This window comes from Scatophagus argus, chromosome 14 (genome assembly GCF_020382885.2).
Source record: "Scatophagus argus isolate fScaArg1 chromosome 14, fScaArg1.pri, whole genome shotgun sequence".
Lineage (NCBI taxonomy): Eukaryota > Metazoa > Chordata > Actinopteri > Scatophagidae > Scatophagus > Scatophagus argus.
Genome location: NC_058506.1, coordinates 18,964,277 through 18,987,360, shown reverse-complemented (window position 1 = coordinate 18,987,360; position 23,084 = coordinate 18,964,277). Strand labels below are relative to the sequence as shown.

Genomic DNA, 23,084 nt, shown 5'->3' with positions numbered 1-23,084 from the left:
CTTCTGTGTGTTAAAGTTATCAGCTTTTGGGCTTTCAGGACACGACTGTTATGGACGGAGCCTCAGTGCTCGCGTGATATTTGTCATCTGTCACTGCCGCTGCAGTGAGTTTTGAAGTCATGATATGAAGGAAGCAGAGTTTTCTGTTCTCTCACAAGCTGCATTTTAAAAATTATTTTGCAGTTGCAGCTTTTAGTAATGACCAAAGTGAATGAAAAGGAGATTTTGCATCAATATTGTTTCTCTAGACAAAACATTTTCCACAGTTTCCAGACACTTTTTAGACCAAATGATCATCAAGAAAACAATAAGTAGATTAAACGATAATGAAAATAATTGTTTGTTACCGTCCTAAGCGTGTCTCCTCCCTGTTCCCCCCTCAGCCTCCTGTGCAGGTCAAAGGTCTGGACGGCCTCCTGCGGACATCCCTGGACCTGGAGTTGGACCTGCAGGTGTCTCGGACGCGGCAGGCGCGTTTGACACAGGAGCTGCGAGTTCTGCGGGAGCTGAAGGTGCAGCTGGAGAAGGCGAGGCAGCAGGGCCAGAGGGAGCTGCCGGCCTGGGTCCAAGAGGACGAACGCTTCCGGCTGCTCCTCAAACAGGCCGAGAAACAGGTGAGTGTCCGCTCAGGTATTCGGGTGTGTTCATCACAACACAGCGTCTGAAATGATGGAGAGCAGAGTTGAGGATCTGAACACCCCTATGGTCCTCTTCAGACTCATGAGGAGCAGCTGCAGGAGAAACGGGTGGAGAAGATGATGAGGGCAGCAGCCAAGGACGTCCACAAGATCAGGGGCCAGAGTCGCAAAGAGGTCCCCGAGGTCCAGACCTTCAGGTGGGAGAAATAACAGGCCAGGGTCTCACACACAAAAAGAAATCCTAACTGCTTGTCCTGTCTGAAGTTTCAAACATGAGAACAATCCTGTCTTCCCGTTACACAAGCAGTTCCTACACCTGCTGGTTATTTCCCTGAGCATGTATTAATGGGTACGCCCCCACATGTTGGCGTTAGCTCCTGTAACAGCTACTGTTTGAGTAACCTTTTAGTGATATATTTCAGTGCTTACATTGTTCCTCATCTTCATAATCACAGCCATACAGATCCAACAACAGCTATACTGCTGTTTTGGCAGTTATATTAAATTTAGGACACAGTCTGTGCCATCTTTACTCCAGATGTTCTTCAGTTCGGAGGGTTCTGTGAAAGCTAAATTCCTGTCCTAAGATAAGATCATAAATGCAGTTAGGAAGCATGTTGAGAGGCTTGTTTTTAGTCCTCATTTGCTCGCATCATGTGTCTTATCATGTACAGCATCATCTCTACGGGGAGCAAAGTATCACGGCCCTGTTGCATGGATTTCACACGCTTTCATTTCAGTCATGATATGATTTGGATAAGGAGGCTTAAACGAGAGAGCAGACAGAAATACCACAATTGCTATTACAGAATTACAGCATAAACTAAATAAAGACCTGATGTTCAGTATTAAGAATAAATATGTCATCCAACTAGTTCGATCATGCAGAGTCATGACACCCGGACTTTACTGGAAACGCTTTGTTGTCACCGTGTTCACCTGTGTGTCTGTTTCCTGTGTGACCTCAGAGAGAAGATGGCCTTCTTCACACGAGCAAAGACCAGCATCCCCGACCTGCCGGCCGACGACGTGTAGAGAAGCATTTCAAAGTATTTTCCCCTCCTGAGTCTTAACCTGCTGTTCCCAACATCAGTGGAGCAAACGTTTGGCGGTGTCATGAAGAATTTAAAATAATAATAATAATGATTATGATAATATGTTTAGTAGAAAAACAAAACACTCAAAACCGTGATGAAACACATTTTTAAAGAGCTCAGTGTTTGTTTGTAAAATAGAGATAGCACTGCTAGAGCTTTTTTTTATTATTATTATTATTATTATTATTATTATTATTGTTATTATTTCACTCTCTTCCACTCTGTTTATGGCTTTGTGTTTCTGTTACTGTTACTAACAGGCTGTTTATAGGCTCTTAGCTGTTTAAAATCATTCCAGCACAAAGTCACACAGCTGCACATGTGCAGACAAACCGTTTCGTACTAAAATGACACAAAAAAAATTTATTGATGGCACAAAACAGTACAGGAGAAACGACGGTACTAAAGCAAAATGAGGAACCGAAGCTGGTGATGAAAATGAATATCCAAAGTTCAGAGATATTCAACTTTCAAGTGTTTTTTTTTTTTTTTTTTAGAAAACATTTAGACGCAGACAAACACGAGCCCACGTGACGGTTGTACATAGGCAGCATGTCTTCTGTTTCGGCTCGGTCGCAACAGGAAAACTGGAGCGCGTCTTTGCTTTACAAACGTCACCAAACGAACTGGATCTGATTGTTCACGAGTCGGAGGTGAGAGTCCTCTTGTCTTAGGTCTGATCGTCTCTCACAGGTTACACATATCAAGGTGTAGAAACAGCACTAACTCTCACTAACACTCAGGTAGCTGATCGGATAGTCTGCACTTTAAGAAACTTGAGGTAAACGTTTAAGAAAAAAAGACACTCGATGTTGGTTTTTGGAAAGTTTAAAAAAAAAAACTTTGCCTCACGCTGGAATGATTGTCGAAACACACACAGGAAGTGACGATCAAATGTATTTTTGAGGACTGTGAACTTCTTACTGATTGTATGACTAGAAGAAAGTGACTAAACCTCCTCCCTTCCTCCCTCCGCCCCCAGTGAGAGAAACTGACCAGCAACTGGCTGCCAGTCTTCGCTCTGATTGGCTGGTATTTTCTGCCCTGATGACATTTGAACACTACGATTGGTCAGATTTTTCCCGTTTTAATATCATGCCTCTCTTCCCTCTGTTTCCACTCTGTCACTGGATGTTTTGGACGTGCATCTGAGACGCTGAGAACTGGATGTTAGCGTGGGAGCCCCAGCAAAAACTGAACATGTCAACTTCGTTTCTTTTTATGCTTTGCTGATCAATAGTTTTATCTTTAGGAGGAGGCAGCAGGTACTTAAGTGAAGCCTAACAACATAAATCAGTGCGAGATGAACTACCTTAAATGGCAGAAACCCTCTTTGGGAAAAACTATTATAACATGGACTTTGAGTTTTTAGTTTGTCCCGTCTGCTGTCATGAGAGGGTTCATAAGCTGTACTGCAGCAAGCCACCAGGGGGCCTCCGGAAGCTTTTTTTTGGGAGCTCTTCATCATCTTCGTCATCCATCATTGTGTACAGTCGACACGTAAACACAAACTTAACTCCGTGTTGCTTCGTATCTGCCGGATACTCGTTCACGTGACTTTTCCTTGCAAGTCCTTGAAAGTTCAGGTTGGTGTCCTGTGGGTGCAGTAAGCCCAAAGAAACCCTAAAAGTCAACCCAGGTGACGTGAATCACTTGCTGAAGCAGACACATGAAGATTATCGCGCCCTCCTGATATGCCATCACATTATAGATCTGACTCCAGCTTTTGCACAGTAACCCAGCTGTGAAATCAGACGTGAATATTTTTCTTTGTCTGTTTGTGCAGAGCGATTCGGTCAGAAGTCTGTTGAAGTCCTGCGGTGTGATTCACATTCAGCTCGGTGAGTGCTCACCGACTTTGTTTCCAAGGCAACCGGACTTAGAAATCAGCAGCAGACCTTGACGCTGTTTGCAAACTCTTTGTGTTTGTACCTGGCTGTTGAGAAGCTGTTGGGAGAAGTTGTCCTTGGTGCTTTTCCTGTAGCTTTTCAGCTGCGTTAAAGCAGAACTTCTGCCTGAAAGTCTTCACTGTTCATGACTGGACTCATGAAGAGAGTCCTGACGTGACACTGAGATTCTTTCAGCTGATTTAACGTTGCTATCAAACTTTGGGACTTGGTGTCAGAGGGAGAAATCCACCAGAGAGGACACTCAGAGGTCAACTCAGACGCTCGCAGCTGCAGGAAATAGACCAGAATGCATTGCAACAGCAAGTGTTCAGTAAAAGCTGTAAAAGTTTTCTCAGTACTTTTTCTACTACCTCATTTCTTTTTTATGTTTCCTGAACATTTAGTGTCGTAACTACAGTACAAAAAGAATTTCTCTGCTGAGGGGCCTTCGTGAGACGTTCACAAAACGTAATAAATAATAACACAGCTGAATGTATCGGTATAAGAGCGATCACAACTGAAGGTGGCATTGATTTCTAGATGGAATCATTTTCAATTCTGAGCAGTATCAAAATAAAACACAAAAATATAAATAAATAAATACAAATGCATGTAAAGCCCACGAAAAGGAATAAAAAGAAAACTTAGCTGCGGAAATCTACAGCTGAGTGCAGCGAGTTGACAAGGCATTCTGGGAAATGTAGTAAAAACTGAAGCAGAACCAGGCAGGTCAAAGGAACTAAACTACTAAATTGCACCTTGTGGACGTAAAATCATCAAATGCTTTGAGCATCACAGGATGAAAACAGTCCGACATTCAGCAAGGAAACAAAATGAAGGAAAATAAACAGAAGAAAAATCCGATTGCAAAACAGAGTCAGTCAGTATGGCAGATCAGAATATGATAAGGAAATAAAAAGGACCAAAACAGACCACTTTACTTAAGAAAAGTCAGAAAAACTTGTTCGTCTAATGTTGCCCCTAAAGTTCAGAGAAACACTGATTGAAAAGTGGGCGCCGTGTCCCTCACTTGTGATGCTGAGTCATACTTCACTTTCATGACAGTCGATAGTGTTTCACCTTCTGCTGGGCCTCCATGCTAACAGACGTGTGTCTTCGGTACGTCGGCAGCACACGGCACAAACCCTTCATGAAGTCGTGTTTCCATGCCAGGTGTAAACGAGAATGTAGCTGACGCAGACTCGAGATCTGCTGTCATTCTAGATGTTTACTCTTTGTAGATGAACAGCACCCTGATCTGAGGTCACATCCAGCAGAGACTCGGCCTTCTTTGTCGCTTCATGTCTTGCCTTCAACGTCTGTATTTTTAAGACCAACAGAGGAAGTTTGTTAGCTGTCTGCACTTCCTGCTCTTTTGTTTTTCTCCTCCGACCCACCGAAAAGTCCCGAAAATCAAAATCTTTCTGATATATACCGTAACTGTTTTAAATCCACAACAGAATAGAGTCACAACACTTTCAGGTAGAGGCAGAGGAATGTTTTGCACAAGTGTCTGTAAGAATAATAAATATGCCACAAATACATAACAATCAAGCGACACTACACATCTTCGTCATCCTTGGAAAAGACGAAAAGGAAAAAAGTTGACGTGCTGTGAGGATGTTCACACTGAGGCTGCGTTCGCTCTGCAGCAGCTGACTCAGTCTGAACAGTCGCAGAGATCAGTACCAAGGCCACCATGTGTGTCCTTATGGATGCGACGGTCACCGACATGGCCAACTCCCAGTGTCTGTGCTGTACAGAGACACCAGTAGATTTCCTGCTGGTGAAAAATCACCAGAGGAAATTAAAAAAAGGCAGCGAGTTTGCCTTTCGCTCAGAAGGTAGAGAACCCACAACAGCCAGGATCCACTGCACCTCCTCGCTCCTCTCAGAATGGGGAGGTTTTTGATGATGGCTCCTCTGGTTTGAGGAGTTGTTTTATAAGGCTGTAAGAACTGAATTAGTGGTTGTTTAGCAGGCTGAAAACTGATCCAGACAAAAAGGTGTGTGAAATCTGACTGTTCAGACTGAGCTCACGCTGCCATAAGTCATACGTATCCAGTCGAGTCACTACAGAAGAATTTTGTGTTAATTTTTTGCTCGTGTCGTCATTAGAAGAGATAAACATTTGCTGGAGTCCTGTGAACAGAAGCAGTCAGATGTGGTGGACTGTGACGGGGGCTGAGGGTTTTACTGTAGCAGGAACGCTGTGAAGTGAATGAACGCCTTTGGAGTCGTGTGAGAGCGTGTGTCTTTGGAGGTCAACGTGTGGGCTGTTCATCTTTTTTTTTGTTTGTTTTTGTTGTCTTAAACAGCATCGTTTGCTCTGAGAGAAGCAGGAAGTGCAGAGAAACTTCTGTATTAATTTTCCTCATGTGAACGTTGTCCGTTTCCCTCCGCTGTAGGACTCCGTGCAGTCTGAGAAACAGTACTGTCTGTTTTAAAGTACTCTGAACTTTGTCACGATCGACCGAATGTTTAACCTCTGAATCATTTATATACAACAACATCTGGATGAAGGAATGTAGGTTTTGCTGCGAGAAATCACGATCATTCAGAAAAAGAAAAACAAATGCTGTTTTAGTCACAGGTAATTTTTCATCATGTAGGTTGTCATATAGTTCTTGTTTGTTCTCTGAAGTTCAAGTGCATTTTTTTCCTCATTTGATTATTGATTTTTTTTCTAATGAATCTGTTTGTATTATGACTGGCGATGAACCTGGTAACGTGTACGGAGAGAAACATACAGCATGTATTTATTGCACTTTGTGATTTGGGTGTGCTTTTCCTGTTTATTCTTTTTATCGCGAGAGTCCCGAAAAGCTGTGAATTTTATTCTGAGACACTGTAACTGTCGACCAGAGTTGTAAATATTTCACCAGCACAAAACAAAACAAAAAAACCAAACAAACAATATGTTTTGTAGTTTCACAACAAATAAAAAGTTCTTCTCTTCTATTTTAATGTGTTTTGTTGGGTTTTCTTTCTGGTTTTTATTTATCTTTAGTATGGATGTGTTGTGTTTTCAGAGTAACCAAGCTTTGACATTATGTGCATGTAGAATTCAGGTTCACTCTGATAAATCTTGTTAAAAAATTATTTTATTAGGAACTGTGTGAATATTCTGGTTGAGCAGTTTTGAGGTTTTCTCATATAAAATAAGTTGCAGTTGTTACCATCAGAAAGATAAATGGCTTGATTTTCCATATCACCATCAAACAAGTGGTTAAGGTCTCTTTTTAAACACAATATGTGTAAATGCTATCAAACGTTGCCTCAGTACTTTACATGTGTATTTCAGTACAGTACTTAAATATATACTATCAACCTTCATGTTCCTACATACATCCAGGTGGTGGCGATGTCCAACTTTTACGATAGTTTACCACCAGAGAAGAAGAAGATTTTCTAGCACCGGAAGTGTACTTGAAAGTTGTGCACTTCTTCCTCCTCCTCTCGCAGTTTGTTTCATCAGCCACGAGTTTCCACATCCTGCCGTCAAACGAGTTTCGCTCCGGTGTTTCTGAAAGATGGGAGACCCCATAACTGTGTACACAGCCCGACTGCAACAGCAGGTAAGCGGCCAGTTTGACGGCGGTGTAGCTAACGTTAGCTAGCAGTGTGTGTGACCACCGGTGTCAGTCAGGCAGCTGCATACCGGCGTTCCGAAGCGGACACTCCGCCAACCTCTATTAAAGAAACCTTCAGTTTAAAGTGTTTCTCCTTGTCAGTACAAATAACAACATCACCGGTCAAAATAAATAATGTGTGCCGGGTAGGTTGTCACAGATCTCAAAATCGGCTTTCGAACTTTAGCCCAAACCCCACCTATTTTAGTAAAAATTGAACTTTGGCATGTGGTTTTACTTTCATTCGTTACTGCATATCTGCGAGAAACTGGTATACGCCTGTCAAGGGTGGATTTTTATGATACAAAGCGTTGTGGTGTCACTTGATGCCCCATTTTGATGATGAATTTACCCAAAGATCTCCCGGACATGCGACTTTCTTGACTATCAAGAAAATGTTAAATGTGCATACATTCAAATGACGCAATGTGTGAGTAACTTAACAGTCAGCAGATTGTACTAACGTTAAGTTACGTATCACACAGTACATATCTCATTGATCAAATAAAACTGAAGGGTACGTGTTATAAGAACTCAAACTGTCTAACTATCATTTACATGAGGTTACGTTTACAGTTTATTTACGTGTTGTGTGGGTCCCTCTAGTGGTCCTGAATTGCATCCGGTGGCTGATTTCATCAGTTTTTTGTTTTTTTGAGGTTACAGCTAATGAATACTTGTTTATATATATATATATATATGTCGTGACGTAGTGAGGAATTCCTGTTACTAATCAAATCCATATTCAGACCGCTCTGTTTTGTCCAACCAGGAGTCTAAAACCTAAAGATATTCAGTCGGATGTCATGTCTGACGCAGAGAAGCAGCAAATCCTCACATCAGACAATCTAAAACCACACTTTTCTCTTTTTGATTCATGTCCCTGATTGCTGTTAAAGTGCAGAAATTAAAATATATTTAAAAACATTCAACCAACACAGTCTGAGAGAAGGAGTTTCAAGTTGACTTGAACTTCCAGGAATCCTGGTAGGCAGTTTGTAATCTGAACATTTGTTGCTTCATGAGGAAGCTTTTGCTTTCATTCTGACTTTAGGAACTTTAGGTGCAATGAAACTCTTTGTGACCAAAGTCCAGATTCAAATTCATTAGAGCCAAGTTTAAAACCAGGAAATGTGGATGTGTCAGATACCTTTTTAGATATAGTCAGATATACATGTTTTAAACAATAGAACTGTGGGGCTGATTTTTTTATTTATGCAGGACCAAATAACTCCAAGATGTGATAGAGCTACAGTAATACACACAGAACAGAAACTAATGGAAATTTTTGAAAGTTAAGGACTCTGGTGTATGAGGTGTAGGATTTTGTATTAATTTTTGGTGAGTCTTTATGAACTGACACAAAGTGTAAGTCAGTCTTAATCTCTAGATATATATATAGATATATGTATTTTTTTTTTCAGGAGCAGGAGATCCAGAGACTCTCTGCCGAGATTGAGAGTCTAAAAAACCCACAGAACCTGAACTCCTCTTCACATTTGGATGAGCTTCGAGAGGAAAACGCCAGGCTGAAGTACCGCCTCAACATCCTGAAGAGGGTAAGTGCCACAGCAGGGGGCGCTCTCTGCTCAGAGGGCGCACTGTTAGCTGTCTGTTGGCTGTCGGAGTGTCAGCTGTGCTGTGCTGTGTGTCCTCAGGGCCTGGAGGAGGAGTCAACTCACTGCAGTCAGTTCATGATGAACATCAACCGGCGGCTCCAGGAGATTTTCGGCAAAGCCATCCGGGCTTCCTGTCCCGAGCTGGACAACCCTCCTCTGGCTGTCACGCCCAACCAGCAGGCCAAGTTTGGAGACTACCAGTGCAACAGTGCCATGGCTATGGCCCAGGTTAGACTGCCCAGACTGTCTGCAGATAGCAGAAAATGACTCTTAAAATGGGGTTATACGAACATCGGATTGAGTCAAATTCCAAGGCTTCAGACAGCTTTTAAAAATAGAAGTCATGGTTCAAAATTGCAAAAAGGTTTTTTTATTTTAATATTAAAGCGTTTCCTTTCAGTAACAATCACACCTCTCCTGTGAAAGGACTGGAACTGAAGGAGACAGTTCCCCCTGTAATCAAAAATCCTCATTTTTCCTTTCACCTGTCACAGCAGTACAGCTCTTCCATTAAACAGCTGCTCTGTTGTTTACCTTCTCTGACTTTGTTTTGCTGCAGATGTTGAAGGCGAAGGGAGTTAAAGTTAACCCGAGGGAAATCGCAGAGAAGATCATCCAGAACCTTCCAGACAACGAACTCATCCAGAAAACTGAAATTGCAGGACCAGGTATAAAACAGGAAATTAATGTTTTGTTATGTTTTTATGGAATAACACACAACTATGTGAACAACATGCAGGCGATGAGTAAAGAGTTTGCACACAAAATCTTTGATCGAAACATTAAGAAAGTTTGTTTTTATTTTCCATGGTCTAAATGTTATTGTGCTGATATTTTTTATGTCTTCAGGGTTCATCAACATCCACCTGAAGAGATCATTTGTGTCCAAACTGTTGAGCAACCTGCTAATCAACGGAGTGAAGCTTCCCCCACTGTCCTCCAGGACGAAGGTTCGTCTCCGCCCAATATGAAGGATGTAGCAGACACATTTAAAAGCTTTAAGCAGGGTTTGAACAAAGTGTTGAAAGTTTGGGAAAGCTTCATTTTAACTGTTATGTTTTCAAATCATCAGAAGGAGAGTAGTGTTGCTGTTAGCAGCCAGTGGGTCCTGCAGTGTGTTTAGCTAAGGGAGTTAACAGCTAACAGAGCTAATAGCTTTCAAGCTGCTAACCTCACACATTGAAAACTTTAATTTTTTTGTGTTTTTTGCATTTTGTTTGTGTGTGTGTGTGTGTGTGTGTGTGTGTGTCAGGTGGTGGTGGACTTCTCTGCTCCCAACATTGCCAAAGAGATGCATGTGGGCCATCTGCGCTCCACCATCATTGGGGAAAGCACGTGTCGTCTCTTTGAGTTTCTGGGCTACGATGTTGTCAGGTCAGTTTAGTGGCTGTTCACAAAACCTCTGGAGACTCTGGCTCCAAGTGATGTCACCAGAACAAGATGGCAGCGCTCGTATCCCGGATATTTTCAAACTTGTGGTGGAGTGGAGACGTGTCGTGTGCCTTTCTTTTTGTTAATGAATACATCATGTTAATGTTCCAAAGCGCTACAGTTTGAATCAGTATGCGTGTCAACAGCTATTATATGTTAGCATGCTGAAATTTAGCATGCTAGCGCTCCAACTTTCAGTCGAAAGCACAGCTGATGTCGGCATGCTAATAAGCATCACAAACCTGTATCAAAATGTGCATTAGTGAATAAAAAAAAAAAATTAGGGTCTTGTGATGCTAACGGTATCCATGTTCCATCCAACGATTAGCTTAGCAACACATAGCATTCATACAGCGATCGTACTAACACAGGAGATTCAGGAGATTAAGATTAGCCCTGCTAGGTCCGCATGTTGACCCTGTCCATGTTGTTCCCAGGTTGAATCACGTGGGAGACTGGGGGACCCAGTTTGGGATGCTGATTGCCCACCTGCAGGACAAATTCCCAGACTACCTGACTGTCTCCCCGCCCATCAGTGACCTGCAGGCCTTCTACAAAGTCAGTTCGAAGTCCACAACTTTCTAACTGTTCCTTTAACGTAACTCACAGCTATAAGCATAGTCACCCTCTAGGTTTATTACCAGTCAGCTGGATGTTTCACCATCTGAAAACAACTTATGTGCTTTGCTAAATACTTTAAATTACTATTAGTGTCCTTGTTTTTTAGCATATCGCCTGAATGTTGGTCTGTCTAGTCTGTGTTGTTTACTTTAACGTCCTTCTGTGTGTTTCTGCAGTTCTGCACCTCTGAGGTGTCAGTTCACGCAGGGAGAATAGTTTAATGAGTGAGTTGAGAATGAAAGACGGTTCATGTCAAGTATAAAAAGTAAATGTAAAAAAATCAAAAAATTAATGACAGTTTATGAAAGAATATTGTGTGCCTGCAGTGCAAAATGTGTGCTCTGCGTGGGTATGTCGTCTGAGTACTGCGTATGTATAAAAGCAGAACGTTATCTGCTCTCCCTGCTGTTGTCTTCCCTCATTTCTCTCCACACCTCATTTACTTTTCACATCTACCTTTCTTTTGCCTTCTGTTCTCTCATTTCTCTGTGTCGTTTCTCCTCCTGCTCCTCCTCATCCAGGAGTCAAAGAAGCGTTTTGACGAGGACGAGGCCTTCAAGAAGCGAGCGTATCAGTGCGTCGTCAAACTGCAGAGCAAAGACCCCAGCTTCCTGAAAGGCTGGAATCTCATCTGTGACGTTTCCCGCAAAGGTAGAAATGTTATTAAAGGAATAATTCTCCCTAAAACACACAAAACCGCTTCTTATTCGTAGTTTAATTGTTCCTCATGCGGCCGGGGTGCGTTACATTGATTTATTACAGCGGTGAATAAAACATCTTCCTAAATACAAGATGTTTTCCTGTTGTAGTTCCTTAACACTAGCACTCGATTGTTCATGTTTCAGAGTTTGAGAAGATTTACAAGTGCCTGGACATCACGATAATCGAGAGAGGAGAGTCGTTCTACCAGGACATGATGGCAGAGGTGGTGAAGGAGTTCGAGGAACGAGGTTGGTGTGCAGCAGGTCAACAGTCAGTCATTTTGGGCCACTTTAATGCCCTCTGTCCAACGTTCAGGTTTTGTCTTAATGGGTCTTGAAAGGTTTTGTGGAAGCATTTTTTTAGATATTTGAACAAAATCCTGAACTTTCAACAGACTTTTTTCTTTTTTTAAAGTTTTGGTTTGTTACCTCTTTTGACCACCAGGAGGCAATATTGTCCCATAAATGTTCTCCAGTATTTTTCTGGTCTTCCTTTTTACTGCACTTTCTTCATCCTCCATTTCACTCATAATTCCCTTTTTCCCCTCCTAAGTCATACCCATATTATTATTTCTCTCTCTCTCTCTTTTGACTTTTTTTTTATCATTTTATGTTCGTTCATTTTCATCCCACTCCCTCCAGTGTGCACCATCCTCACCTAACCCACCCGTCTTTGCTCTCTTTTTCTGTCTCTCCTCTCCCCCTCAGGCTTTGTGCAGATGGATGAGGGCCGTAAGATCGTCTTTGCGCCAGGTCTGTCCCTCCCGCTCACCATTGTCAAGTCCGATGGCGGCTACACCTACGACACGTCGGACCTCGCAGCCATCCACCATCGACTCTTTGAGGAGAAGGCTGACATGATCATCTACGTCACTGATAGTGGACAGGTGGGTGGCGGGAGCAGGCGATGGGGAAACATGGATGACAGAGTGTACAGATATCAGAGCTGCAAAAGAAAAACAAAAAAAACAGAAACCTGGAATTAAGAAGGTTAGCGAACGGTAAAAATGTCAGAGCTGAAACGTAAAGTGGAGCAGAAGGACCTTTTTGTTTCATTGCAGTTCCTCATCTGTTAGTCTACAAGTTTTGATGCCCTGCAACAGTGCAGTACAGTGTTGAAGTGAGTAAATGTATCCTCAGGTGTTTCATAAAACATTTTTTCTAGTTAGATGAAGTATTGCGAGGTTTTCTGCAGGCACATCTAGACTCCAACTAAGAATTCATCACTTACAATAATCTCTAAAAATCATCATTTTGTGCTTCCTGCGCTCATCGCAGGGTGGAAGCTTCAGGGAGTCAAAGGCAGCAGGTTCTAAGTGTTTTGTTATGAGGATACCATGAAAAGAGGAGAGAAGGAGGGAGGTGCTCAGTGCCTGCAGTCTGAAGGATACCTGGAGCTGTAAAGACAAGGTGGCCTGTGGGAAGCCATGTCATAAAGGAACAGTTCAACCAGAAATTAAAATTCTGCTCTCCATTCAGCCTTCTGCTCTCCCTCCAAGATGATGGAAAGTCGAGTTTCTTAGTCCATAAAACTAAAAATAATTCACCTGCTGGACATGGGGATGAGTAGATAATGACTTAGTTCTCATTTTTGGGTGACATAGGCCTTTAAATGTGTTATGGAAGGGCAGAAGAGGATGGATGTCCAAGTTGTCTTTCTAGTCCAGTTTTTTTACTTGTCCTGAGAAATGCAGTAACTTACTGTCTAATCTGTGGTTTGGAGTCTTTGTCTTACATCAACATGAAGTCATTAAAGGTCTCACACGTCTCACAGACAGACACGGACATGTTTGACAGACTTACACACAGACAGTACTTTTTATTTCTGTGTGTTTTCTTTTTAGGGCTCGCACTTCGAAGTGGTGTTCGCTGCGGCTCAGATGATTGGCTGGTACGACCCTCAGGTGACCCGGGTGGAGCACGCAGGCTTCGGCGTGGTGCTGGGAGAAGACAAGTGAGTTTGGATACGTGTCACACAACGTCAAGTGTTGTTGGATCTGTTTATTCATTTACTGTTGTGACTTTTTACTTCAGATGAAGTGAACAAATTCTGCTTTCCTCTCTGTGAGCAGTTAGTTAAGTTTAAGTTAAATTTGACTAAAATCCCAAAACACAATGTCTCAGGGGGCTTTAGAAACTGTACAGCGTACAACATCTTCTGTCTCCAGAAACTCTGTTTGAGGTGAGGTGGGTGTTGAAGGGTTTTAATCTATAATTGTCCATGTACGAGTCGTTTCTAGAGCTGCGTGTCTGTACTTCACAACACAAGTCCAGTAGGTGTCACCTTTGAGCTTTGGCTCACTTTCAGTACAAGTAGGAACTTTCACTCGGGGCTCAGGTGTTGCTGGGCGGAGGAGCACAGATAGTTTTATGAGAGCTGTGCTGGGCTGACGCTGCAGTCTTGTGTTGGTGAGATGTTTGGCTGTATGGAGATTTATGGACAATGGTTATGGATTCTTGGATGTGACACGATGAAGAACATTAACGGAGAGTCATAAATATTCCTTCAGAGGCAGGAAGCAGAAGTCGGATTTCGTTATTTCTCCAGACACAGCCGGGTTCATTCGTTTGTTCATTCGTTTGCACTTCCAGTGTGTATGCAGGCCCGTAATGTCCTCTGTGTATTATTTATTTCCTTTAATAGTTAGCAGTGATTACTGTGTGGCTGACGGGTGAGCAGCTCTATAATTTAAACACTCCACTTACTGTTGTTCTGTCCTGATCAATTGTCCATAGAAGAAGAGTCGAGCTCGGGCGCGAGGTTGATGTTACGCTTCGTGGAGGCCATAACAAAGTGGCGCTGAACGCCCCACGGTAACCTGAGGGGGCGTAAATTGGCCCTGCGGTGTCTGCGCTACTCCAAACTCCATTACAAATTTATCATGCTGTTTTCATAATCACTCATCCAGACAATAAGGGCTTAACGCAGCCACGGGGGGAGGGCGGGGGGCTGTTATAGCTGCAAGTAAACAGAGAAGAAGGGGGGGTTATTAGATTTTTGGCTCATATTCTGCTTGTAATGCTCGTCTGATTTGCTTGATTGTACAAAACGTACGGCCCCGAGGCGTCGTCGAGCAGAAGTAATGAAATCGTTTGCCGTCATGATAATTACTGTCTCAGCTCAGTACCTGCTGGAAAGTTCTGCTCAGGGATGTTGAGACGTCTGACTGGAGACGCCAAAGGTTCACCATCTCATCTCTCTCTCTCTGAACTTTTGCTTCACGCTCAGGAAGAAGTTTAAGACCCGCTCAGGAGACACAGTGAGGCTGATGGACCTGCTGGAGGAGGGACTGAAGAGGTCCATGGACAAACTGATAGAGAAGGGGAGAGACAAGGTGAGAACGTCGGCGTTTCTTTAGAAACGAGGGCTGCCGGCTGCACATTAGCTTTTACTTTTCTTTCATGGGACGCATTTGCTCTCACATAAACGAAAGATGAGGTAAATGAGCGCAGAGTTAAAGCGGACTGGTCGAGGCCAGACTTGGGAGAAATGACCATCAGAGGCTCAGGTTCTGTGTTTGTTCAGGTTTAGGAGGTTTGATTTCTGCTTTTGAAGCACTTCAGCCGAGTTTCATTTGTGATGCGCACAGAATTTTTTTCCCCTGCAAACTGAGCCTTCTCGTTAGTGCGGATAATCCACATCGGAGTGACTTCCTCATGAGGAAATGGTCCCAGTGAGATCTGTTGACGGCCTGTTTTTGGATTATTCAGAGTAACAGGAGCCTCTGTTGGTGAAGGCCCTGAGATCGACTTGAAAGTTAAGTTAAATTGGCTAAGTTAAGTTAAGTTACTTTATTAAAAATATAAACACACTCAAGTTTTTCCTGCCCGTCCGGTGGAGGAATCGAACACATCGAATCACAAGCCGCTTCTCCAACCTCTAGGCCATGGCTGCCCTCTGGCACCTTTACAAAGAGAAGCAACAATAATAAGATCGACCATAATATAATCACATCATAAAACCAAATCTAAAGACATGGCTGCTGATCAGAGCACAATCTCTTCTTTTAAATCACTTTTGCCCACTTGTTTTTTTTATCAAAAGGCTGTCATATAATTTATGCTTTTTATGTTTTGGTCTGTTTTTATTCTTTCTGAGCTACACTGTGTTTTATTCTCAAGTCTTGCTTCACTCTGCTTTAATTCACCCATTGTTTTTACATGTTATCTTTTGTGTTTTATTCTTGCTTTTAATAATCTGTTGTTTTTTTCATTCTTAATGCTGGCCTATTTTACTCACACATTATTCTGGATTTTATTTTTGTGTTTATGTGCTTGTTTTAAAGTGCTTTGTGACATGGATTTCCATAAATACTATAAAATATGCTTTATTACATATTTTTAATGTGGGCCAGACACAAACGGGAGGTTATAAAAGAAACATTGGGTTGAAGAAGACAATAAAGTCTGTGGGAGCAGTAGCCTTAAGGTGGAAATACGTAAATTTCCAGAGCTGAAAATCCGCACAAGAAGCAGGATGGCAGCGTGGCGTCACAGTCGTCCGCCCTGACTGCTGCTCCTGCTTCCCCAGAGAAATCGAGAAAGAAGACAAACACGACTGCAGCTTCTCAGGAGTTTCTGCTGCCACACGTCTGCCCTGAATATTTAACTCCTCATGAAAGTTTCCTGAGGTGTTTGATTTCCTGCTGGCCTGCTACATATTTAATCGTCTGTAACTCTAATTGGTGAAACTTCTGGAGTGGCATTGGGCAGAATATTTCACATTATTTTGACTTGTATTAGAATCTTTTGTTTTTATTATTTTATTTTTTTTTTATCAGTGTCATGCGTCACATGTTCAGAATCTTTTGATAGGCAGCCGTTTTAGTCAGGTTGAGACGGTCCAGTGAACGGCTCATTATTTCCGCTTTGCACTCGGCTTTCGGTTCGCCCTGAACGACGAGGCTTATTTTCCGGTAATGACCGTCCGTCTCACTCTACGGTAGCCATTAATTCTTCTCCTCTCATCCTGCTCAAACCCCAGAATCTTTCTGATCACGTCCAGAGACGACTGAAAAATGACGACAACGCCAGATTTTTTTTTTCTTCTCATCTTCTGACCTCCGATGACGGCCTCTCTCGATTCTTCTCTTCCTCCTCCCTCCATCTTTTCATCCTTTTTTATCTTTCTGCATGTTGTGTGAGCTTCGTCCTCCTCATGTCTGCAGCCACGCCGAAGCTTTGCTGTCTCTGACGGCTGAAAACGCACCCGTCGGATTTGTAGTTCAGGACAGATTGAAATGTGATTGGTCGGTTTGGGTTGCGTGTGTTTCTCCCCTACAGACTTCTGACGCTCATTGAGGTAGTGGAGTATGAAGACAACAATAAGAGAGCTGAAGAAATGCTTGCTTTTCAGCAACACGCGTCAAGCAAAGCTCAACTCTAAGGCCTAAGGTCTACGGCCTACAGTCGATCACTGGGAGCAGTATCAGTCGATACCAATCACTGATCAATATGTTATATTTGTTATTAGTGGAAAAGGCTGTTAGCAGTTTTGCAGGTATTTGGTCGTAATCCAGAGTATAGAACAACATGCTGAAATGTTCGGGGGAGATCGACAAAGTCGTGAGGATTCGTCTCGGGGAACGTGGATGTCAGCAGCACATCTTCTTCTGGCAGTCAAAAGAGTTCAGTCTAGACCAAAGCTGTGGCGACCAAAGCGACTGACACAACAGCGTTACCAGCCCCAGAGCCTTACTGCTGCTGTGGCTAAAATAAAGTTTGCGTTAATTAAAAGAACTGAAAATGTTTTGAACTCTCTCTCGCATAATCCGAGTTTTGACTTCCTTCAGGCGTTTTTGGCTGAAATAGCTTTGAGCCTGACGTCGTTTGTTTTTCCTGACTTTTAGCTTATGAAATCATCAGTCACACACCTTTGGTAGCGTCTGAAATTTTACCAAATTCACTTCCTGTGTAGCTTGTTTTCATGTTGACGCCTTGTGTTTCCTCAGCAGCACGCTGACTCTTCATCAGCGGCTCCTTTGCAGCTCGGCTGGACCTTGTTAAAAAAAAAGTGCATGTTGGTTGTTTAGGAATGTGAAGTGTTGTTTTTCACCTCCTGACCTCAGATTGTTCCTGGTGGTTTCCGGATTCAGCCCGTCTGTTCACATGCCTTCTCTTTTCATCCCTGGGTTATCGTTAGCTCTTGTTTTCCCTTTACTTCACACAGCAAACGCTGACTTTTGTGTTGATTCGAGTGTGTTCGCAGCTTGTGATGTTGAGGGATTTGTATCTGGAATTAAACTTGCAGGGGGATATAAATTAGGGTGGAAAAAAAACAACAAAACCTGACCTGGTTAAGTATTATCTGGAGCACTCGGTGCAGTGTAAACAGTCGGTGACTTCCAGTTGAACTGCGATGATTTTAATGCTGAGAGGGTTGTGGGGGAGCGGTGCCAGCAGAGTTTCCCTGCAGGCCCTCTGGCCTGGCGCTCTGCTCTCAGCCTGGGTCGATGCCCACATATACCATCTGCTAACCCTGCCTCATTAAAACAAACCCCAACCCTGGCCTCCATGAACCTCAGCCTGCACCGCTGCTTCCTCTTCTCCGGTTGTGTCGTATTGCGCTCGGCTCTGATCTTCTTCTGTTATTTACCCCTGTGCTGTGTTTTTTGGGTTTTTTTTCTTACACTTTTGTATCCTGTTACGTTCTGTCTCCTCCCGTCTTGTCCACAGACAGCTGTGCACGCCATGGATGTGTACTGGTTCAGTTTATAGACTTTCTGGACTTTTCTTGGAGGGCGCGGCTACAGAAAAGCGTGTGTGCGGTCTTTGGTAGCGCCGTCACAAAAACTGGATGTACGTGGAAGCTGGCGCAGATTATCACAATAGCTGACAACTGATTTTCTTTATATCGACTTATTGATAAATTGTCCAATAGCTGCAGCAGTTAGTCGACTGGTTGGGTCCTGTTTGTTCCAGTTCTTTTTATATCAAAATATATCATGTTATGTTATGACCAGGCCTTTTATTTCTTGTTGTGTTGTTTTGTCAGTGTGTTCTGCTCCACTTGACTGGAAGTTTTTGTTTTCTAATCAAATCGGAAAATGTTCTGCATGATCTTCCTCCTCACTCCGTTCGCTCCCTGTGGTATCAGACACGTCGCACTCACATTCAAGGGAAGGCTGAGGCTTAATAAGTCAATTTAATCTTTGCCTGAGGTTAGCGAATTAGATTCATTATTTGGATTAAATTCAACTCAGTGGCTTTGAGCATAAGGTGAAGTACTGCCTGCAGTAATTACAAGCTGATAAAAGATAGAGTTATCAGAATATTTAATGCCTTAAGAATGTTGGGAGGAACTCGGTGGTTGGAAAGACAGTCGGCTCCAAACCTGCCTTTAATACACCCGCTCTATTAAATGAGACTCGAACTGTCTTCCTACAGGTCCTGACCGCCGAGGAGCTGACCAAAGCCCAGAGGTCCGTCGCTTTTGGCTGCATCAAATACGCCGACCTCTCGCACAACCGCATCAACGACTACGTCTTCTCGTTCGACAAGATGCTGGACGACCGGGGCAACACGGCGGCGTACCTCCTGTACGCCTTCACCCGCATCAGGTGAGGGTTCGCTGAAACGTTCACGCTAACAGCAGCTGAAATGTGTTGTTTTGTAGTGCCTCCAAAATGTGCCAGCATCTTATCAAGATAAGATTAGAAGTTGTACAACAGAACATCATCATGTTAACATCCAGTTGTTAAAGCTTCAGCTTGTAGGATTTAGCGACACCTAGTGGCAGGGTTGCAGACTGCAGCCATCTGAAGGCCCCTGGTCTCAGCCCCATACAGTCGCCCCTGTAGAAATGGTAGACTCTGTGGAAGAGGACCTGCTCCCTCTGTTGATGTGTTAGTTAGTTAGAAGTTATACAAACACAATGATTCTTGGTTTCAGGTGGTTATACACTAATGAAATCATTATTATCAACGTTATGTTATCGGTTTTGGTTGCACTGACTCCCTAATCTGATATGAGAAAGATATGGAGAAAATAAAGCCTGGCAGAAACAGACCACAGACCGAATGTGACTGATGAGTTCACAAACGGCGATGCAGAAGAAAACGTGAGCAGTGAAAAACTCGCTCGGTTCCAAACCTCAGCCAGTCTTTTTGGGACACTGAAAGTATCTGGAAAGTTCAGTTAAGTTCCTCAGACACGTTTCTCTGTCGTCTGCGTCCTCTTCTCCACTCCAACCTGCTGAAGAACCTCTCACCAGTACCAGTACACTTATCATTACCCATATCAGATCAGCCTCGCTGGCCCTTGTGGGAGCCCATGGCGAGGGATTAGTCTTCTGTCCAGTGGGCAAGACGCAATTTCTTCTCACCCCTTATCCCCCCTATCGAGCATGATCCTCCTCCTCTGCAGCATCCCTGAAGGTGGTAGACTCGGAGTGGCAGAGTGCCCGGCAGACATTGATCTTCTCTTTTTCCAGCAGGGGGTTGAGCAGTCTCGCCTGAGAGGACTCAGTGACCCTGCCTTCGGTCGATAGGGACCTCATTGGTGGCAGCTGCCCCCCACCCCCCACACGCACTGTGGGTGTTCAAGTGTCAGAGAAGACAAGAAAAAGACAGAAACGCAACCACCGGGGTGGTGGGTTGGTGAGGGCGGTTGCTGTCCTGATGGACCACAGCAGCCGCCACTTGCAGCTCAGAGGCTGAAAGTAATGGTTTCGGTCACTGATCATGTTGTGATTATTTTCTCAGTGAAACTTTTGGGGTGAGAGAGAAAAACAGCAGTAATGGCAGCTGTGGACTCTCTGACGTTTGAGAAGCAACAATAAAGCGAAATAAAGGGTTAACTAATTTACCTGGTGGCTTTTACTTTGTGTTCCTCCTGTGTTTAATATATTGCACTCCGAGCTGCTTTTAAGTCTTGAAATGCAGTTCGTTGCCGGTTTGATCTGAAACAGCCTCTGTTTTTGGTACACAAGTGAGTCTCTCCTGATCCGAGGGCTCTTTGCGATCATCACAGAGATGGTGACATGAAAGGCAGCTGTGTCACACTCTCTCTTCTTCTTCTGTCTCGTACTGAAGGATCAGACTCCTGTTGGTAAACAGTGGAAAGATCCCGGGGTGCCCTGTGCCTCGATCAACATCGTTCTGCTGTTCACACCAACGCCTTGTGAAGTGAACTTGTTTGGATTGTGTTTGTTGTCGTTTGTTTTCTGCTTTGAGATTCGTCTTGGTTCAAACGTTATGGCTCCTCATAGCGAGGAAACAACGGGGTAATATATGAATAAAAATGAGGAAATATTGATTCACAATATTCGTGGGTAAAATATTAAAGTAATACTCATGCATTCACATACAAAAATCTGAGAAATCCTCAGTAATTAGAGAAATGGCGCTAAAATGTCTTCCAGTAAATAAGTAAATATTCATCATGTGAATCTTTCTGAAAAAGGTGATGGGTTGTTGATGACTCTCTGGAATTAACTTACTGTACTCTTGAATGAGGTTTCCCAGAATGCTTTGAGTGATTAAAGAAAGCACTTGAATTGAGATTGATAGCTACCATCATTTAATGCAAGCGGTTTAAACATTATGTGTGACTTTGTTGTTGATGATGTTCCTGCAGGTCCATCGCTCGCCTGGCTAACATCGACGAGGCCACCCTGAAGAAGGCGGCGGACACCACCGAGGTCCTCCTGGACCACGAGAAGGAGTGGAAGCTGGGCAAGTGCATCCTCCGCTTCCCAGAGATCCTGCAGAGGGTCCTGGACGACCTGCTGCTCCACACGCTCTGCGACTACGTGTACGAGCTGGCCACCACCTTCACCGAGTTCTACGACAGCTGCTACTGCGTGGAGAAGGACAGACAGACAGGTGAGCCGGGCGGAGTAGAAGATATGTCTGACTCTGTGCAGTAGACTACGAGTAGATAAGCTAACATGGACTCTGACGCCGCGTCCGTCTGTCATGGGGTCAGACCTCGTCACACGGTTACTAACAACAACCCACAGATCTTGTTTTGCAATGAGGTCAAAGGTGGCAAAAGAAAACAAAAGAGCAGAAATTCCTTCACGTTCTGCTTTCATTTGGAGTCCGGACATTAACAGGAAGTTACACTGACTAAAAGCCATCTGAACGCCATTAGCTCTCCACTTGTTCCTGTTGATGTTTTATCCCCGCGGTGAGCTGGAGTGCCACCACTTCAGGCTTAGAGCTGCTTAATTAAGCTCTGTGGTCTTAACCCCGGCTGGAGGTTATTATTTTACTTCATTTTGCTTGTTGACTGATGAGAAGTAGGTGAGTGCGTGGGTGTAGCCGTTAGTCTGATGAACACGTACATTTCAGACTTTACTGGATTGACAAACTGCACATGTATTGATTCGTAATAAAGCGTCAAAAGGCAAAAGTCTTATCCGACGGGACAAAGTCTTTATATACGTCCGTTTAGGGTGCTGTCTGTCGATGAAATGAACTGACTGTTGAACCCTGACGGGCTGGACGGTCGCGGATGTCCGTGTGGATGCGACTGACCAGGTCACCGTCGCTCATTTGATGCAGCGTTGGTCGGCTGCTGCTGTGCGACGGCGGCATCGTTAAATGTGCCCTCTGACCTCCTGCTGTTCGTTGGTGTCCATCGCCGACTGTTTTCGTCTCTCTCGGGGTGTCTGTTCAGGTGTCTCTCTTACTGTCTCTTCACCTCACCTCACCCTGCTTTTTCTCTGCATTTTATTTATCTGTCACATAAACGTGAAGCAGTTAAAAGACACCTTGAGAAGTTGAGAAGTGCAAGTACTTAGTTTCTCCTACACAGAACGTCTGAATCTGAAACCTGTTCCTGGAACCCTACTTACCGAAGGAGAAGGAAATAAAATAGCTTTTTACTTTTTCTTTCTCCAGGTGAGGTGGTTAAGGTCAACATGTGGAGGATGCTGCTGTGTGAGGCCACAGCGACCATCATGGCCAAATGCTTTGACATCCTGGGCATCGAACCCGTGGAGAAGATGTGATGTCACGGCGGTCCACCCCGCCCTCCGTCTTCGTCCCTCTGCATCCAGAATCCGGAACGGGATGGAAGTTTCAGTCATGCCACATCCAAAACTGTCTGGACTTTTAGGTACTCATTTCCACAGTATTTACATCCAACCTGGAGGAAAACCGCCATTAATTAACATCTCATATGAAGCTTCTTTTTTATTAAAGAGCCAATAAGAAACCACAACATCTCCTGGTCTCCTGTCAGTCATTTTCACATTGTGGATCTCAGTTTGAAGTCAGAATTCCTCCTGAGCTGGACTAAATAACTCAGGACTCTGCCAAACGCTGACTTTGTGTCCGACTTTTAGCAAAAAATAAAATGACTAACTGGCTAACTGAGATAAGGAGCTACAGCAGCTACACTCAGTGGATACTTTATCATAAAGTAAAGGCATCAGTCCATCAGGAAACCACAGAGAGTCGAGGCAAAGCAGCAGGTCATCAGGGGGAACACCAGAAAGTGTTTTCTCC

General features: G+C 43.6%; 2 protein-coding genes across 2 annotated transcripts in view; both read left to right on the top strand.

The window, feature by feature from the left end:
- The window catches only part of wwc1 (WW and C2 domain containing 1), a 37,955-nt gene extending 31,370 nt beyond the window's left edge, over nt 1-6,585 (top strand). Inside the window, exons 20-22 of the mRNA XM_046409755.1 lie at nt 384-614; nt 717-835; nt 1,607-6,585. Of these exons, the coding sequence (XP_046265711.1) occupies nt 384-614; nt 717-835; nt 1,607-1,673 (417 nt within the window). The 3' untranslated portion in view covers nt 1,674-6,585. The remainder of the gene's footprint in view (nt 1-383; nt 615-716; nt 836-1,606) is intronic.
- Nucleotides 6,586-7,024: 439 nt separating this feature from the next.
- On the top strand, nt 7,025-22,799 carry rars1 (arginyl-tRNA synthetase 1). The gene is made up of 15 exons (XM_046409756.1): nt 7,025-7,202; nt 8,681-8,815; nt 8,915-9,103; nt 9,435-9,543; nt 9,725-9,825; nt 10,128-10,249; nt 10,744-10,864; nt 11,449-11,578; nt 11,773-11,877; nt 12,337-12,515; nt 13,473-13,582; nt 14,858-14,963; nt 19,015-19,187; nt 21,205-21,452; nt 22,476-22,799. The coding sequence occupies exons 1-15, from the start codon at nt 7,158-7,160 to the stop codon at nt 22,583-22,585; spliced, it is 1,983 nt and encodes a 660-aa protein (XP_046265712.1). The 5' UTR covers nt 7,025-7,157; the 3' UTR covers nt 22,586-22,799.
- Nucleotides 22,800-23,084: the final 285 nt, after the last annotated feature.

Coding starts and splice junctions, on each gene's coding strand:
- rars1 (XM_046409756.1), top strand. CDS start 7,158: ATGGGAGACCCCATAACTGTGTACACAGCCCGACTGCAACAGCAG. Junction 9,104..9,434: donor GTGCCATGGCTATGGCCCAG/GTTAGACTGCCC, acceptor GTTTTGCTGCAG/ATGTTGAAGGCGAAGGGAGT. Junction 11,579..11,772: donor CTGTGACGTTTCCCGCAAAG/GTAGAAATGTTA, acceptor TTCATGTTTCAG/AGTTTGAGAAGATTTACAAG.